Genomic DNA, 1,811 nt, shown 5'->3' on the forward strand with positions numbered 1-1,811 from the left:
TCCTATTTTGGAGTTGGAATTTAGTTCCTTCAAAATCCGAACAGCTTGAGCCCCTTTTCTTTTTCCTGGTAGAATCCCGCTTGACAGTGGGTGAACTAATCAAACAGAACAAGAAAAATACTAAATTGTAGCCTCAGGATTTATTTACTCATGCAAATTGGAGCCAACTCAATTCCAGTCTCTATATATACACAACTCTGCCATGAACAAATCAGTACTTTATTGACTAGTACTTAGTTTTTCTTACTGCAATCACACTCCTTCTCTCTATATAGTTTGTCGAAATATCTCAATGGCTAGCGGCGGACAAGCTTTGAACGTGCCAGTTCTCCTTGCTGGCTACAGATTTAGCCCTAATAATGATGATCTTATTGTTTATTATTTGAAGAGAAAAATTCTGGGCCAACAACTTCCTGCTGATGTTATTCCCACCACTGATGTATATGCATCAAGCCCTGATAAACTCCCCTTGGGTAAGTTTTTTTTTTTTTTTTTTTATCATTGTTTTTAATTTAATTTTTTCGACACGTGATTGACTATGCATGTTTGGTTATAGTTAATTAAGCTTTAACATCTTAAATCACAAAAGTCAAAACTGAGGTATACAAAACAGAGCTAAACATGTTTAGTTGAAGAAGGGGCGGTAGATACCAGATAAAAAATTATTTTAAATTGAATTTATTTCCTTTCAAAACAAAACACGATTACGGGAACATGAACATGCCCGCTCTGTCTCAACTTTTTCTCCCGAGTCAATAACCAAACACTATCTTAAGACATGTTTATGGTTTGGCGGTTTGAATCTCCAATGACCCATGTATATGAAATCACCAAACAACTAATTACATGCCACATAGCTGGGCATTAGATTAGATTATGCTGGAGTATTAGTTTAACTACGATGTTTTAGTCTTGACACTAAACTGCTAGTGCTTCATCTGTTATACTTCTAGTTGATCTTCTAATGTTTCCCATTACACTGTCATGCATGTTTCCACCATTAATTAATTAGTTGCAGCTTCAGCATGAACGAAGTCAACATAATTTACATTACATGATTAAGTTATATGGTTTAAAATCTAACTTGTGTCATGAATATTTAGATGATTTTAAGGGCGGGGTGCCCAACGAGTGGTTTTTCTTTTCAACTAGAAGCAAGGATGATAACATTATTGCACTAGATGGTGGCTACTACGCAATCGATCCCGAAGGTGCTGGCCCGATCACATGGGAGGGAAAAGTTGTTGGTTATGTAAAGACTCTGAATTTCTACCAAGGAAGCTCACCTGATGGAACTGAAACTGAATGGATGGTAGAGGAGTTCAGAGTCAATCCCGAGTTTGTTCCAGTTAACAACGACGACCGGAGCACTCAAGAAAAGGTAGTATAATTCACATGAATCTACAACGTATTTCAATGCATCTGTTTCAGGAAGTACACTTCAATTCGTCTAATGATGCTTTACATTGTTAATGTTCAGATACAAAACCTTGTTGCATGCAAAATTTCTCGAGTGCAACCTGAACCTGAATGGTAGGAGCAAGTCAATTGACAAGTGGAAAGAAAGAAGCACAAGAGAGGAAAATTTGAAATCCCAGCAAGCTTGTTAAAGGAATGATCCTGCCAATGCTCTCTTATTAGTTTAGGAACAATCTTTTATATTCTTTTCGTACATTCCAAGTTTATATTTATGTTAAGTTTTCAGTTACAATAAGGAACTAAATGAGTAACAAATTCTTGTGGAACAAATTTTATGTCGGTAGACACTAAATTGTTCAGTTACAATTGGTGAATCAAGAATCTGATAGAAT

The 1,811-nt window shown here is 36.0% G+C and overlaps 1 protein-coding gene across 1 annotated transcript; it reads left to right on the forward strand.

Moving 5' to 3' along the window:
• The first annotated feature begins 292 nt into the window (after positions 1 to 292).
• LOC118046713 (NAC domain-containing protein 86) lies at positions 293 to 1,537 on the forward strand. The gene is made up of 3 exons (XM_035055706.1): positions 293 to 473; positions 1,104 to 1,381; positions 1,481 to 1,537. The coding sequence occupies exons 1-3, from the start codon at positions 293 to 295 to the stop codon at positions 1,535 to 1,537; spliced, it is 516 nt and encodes a 171-aa protein (XP_034911597.1).
• The last annotated feature ends 274 nt before the right edge of the window (positions 1,538 to 1,811 follow it).

This window comes from Populus alba, chromosome 12 (genome assembly GCF_005239225.2).
Source record: "Populus alba chromosome 12, ASM523922v2, whole genome shotgun sequence".
NCBI lineage: Eukaryota > Viridiplantae > Streptophyta > Magnoliopsida > Malpighiales > Salicaceae > Populus > Populus alba.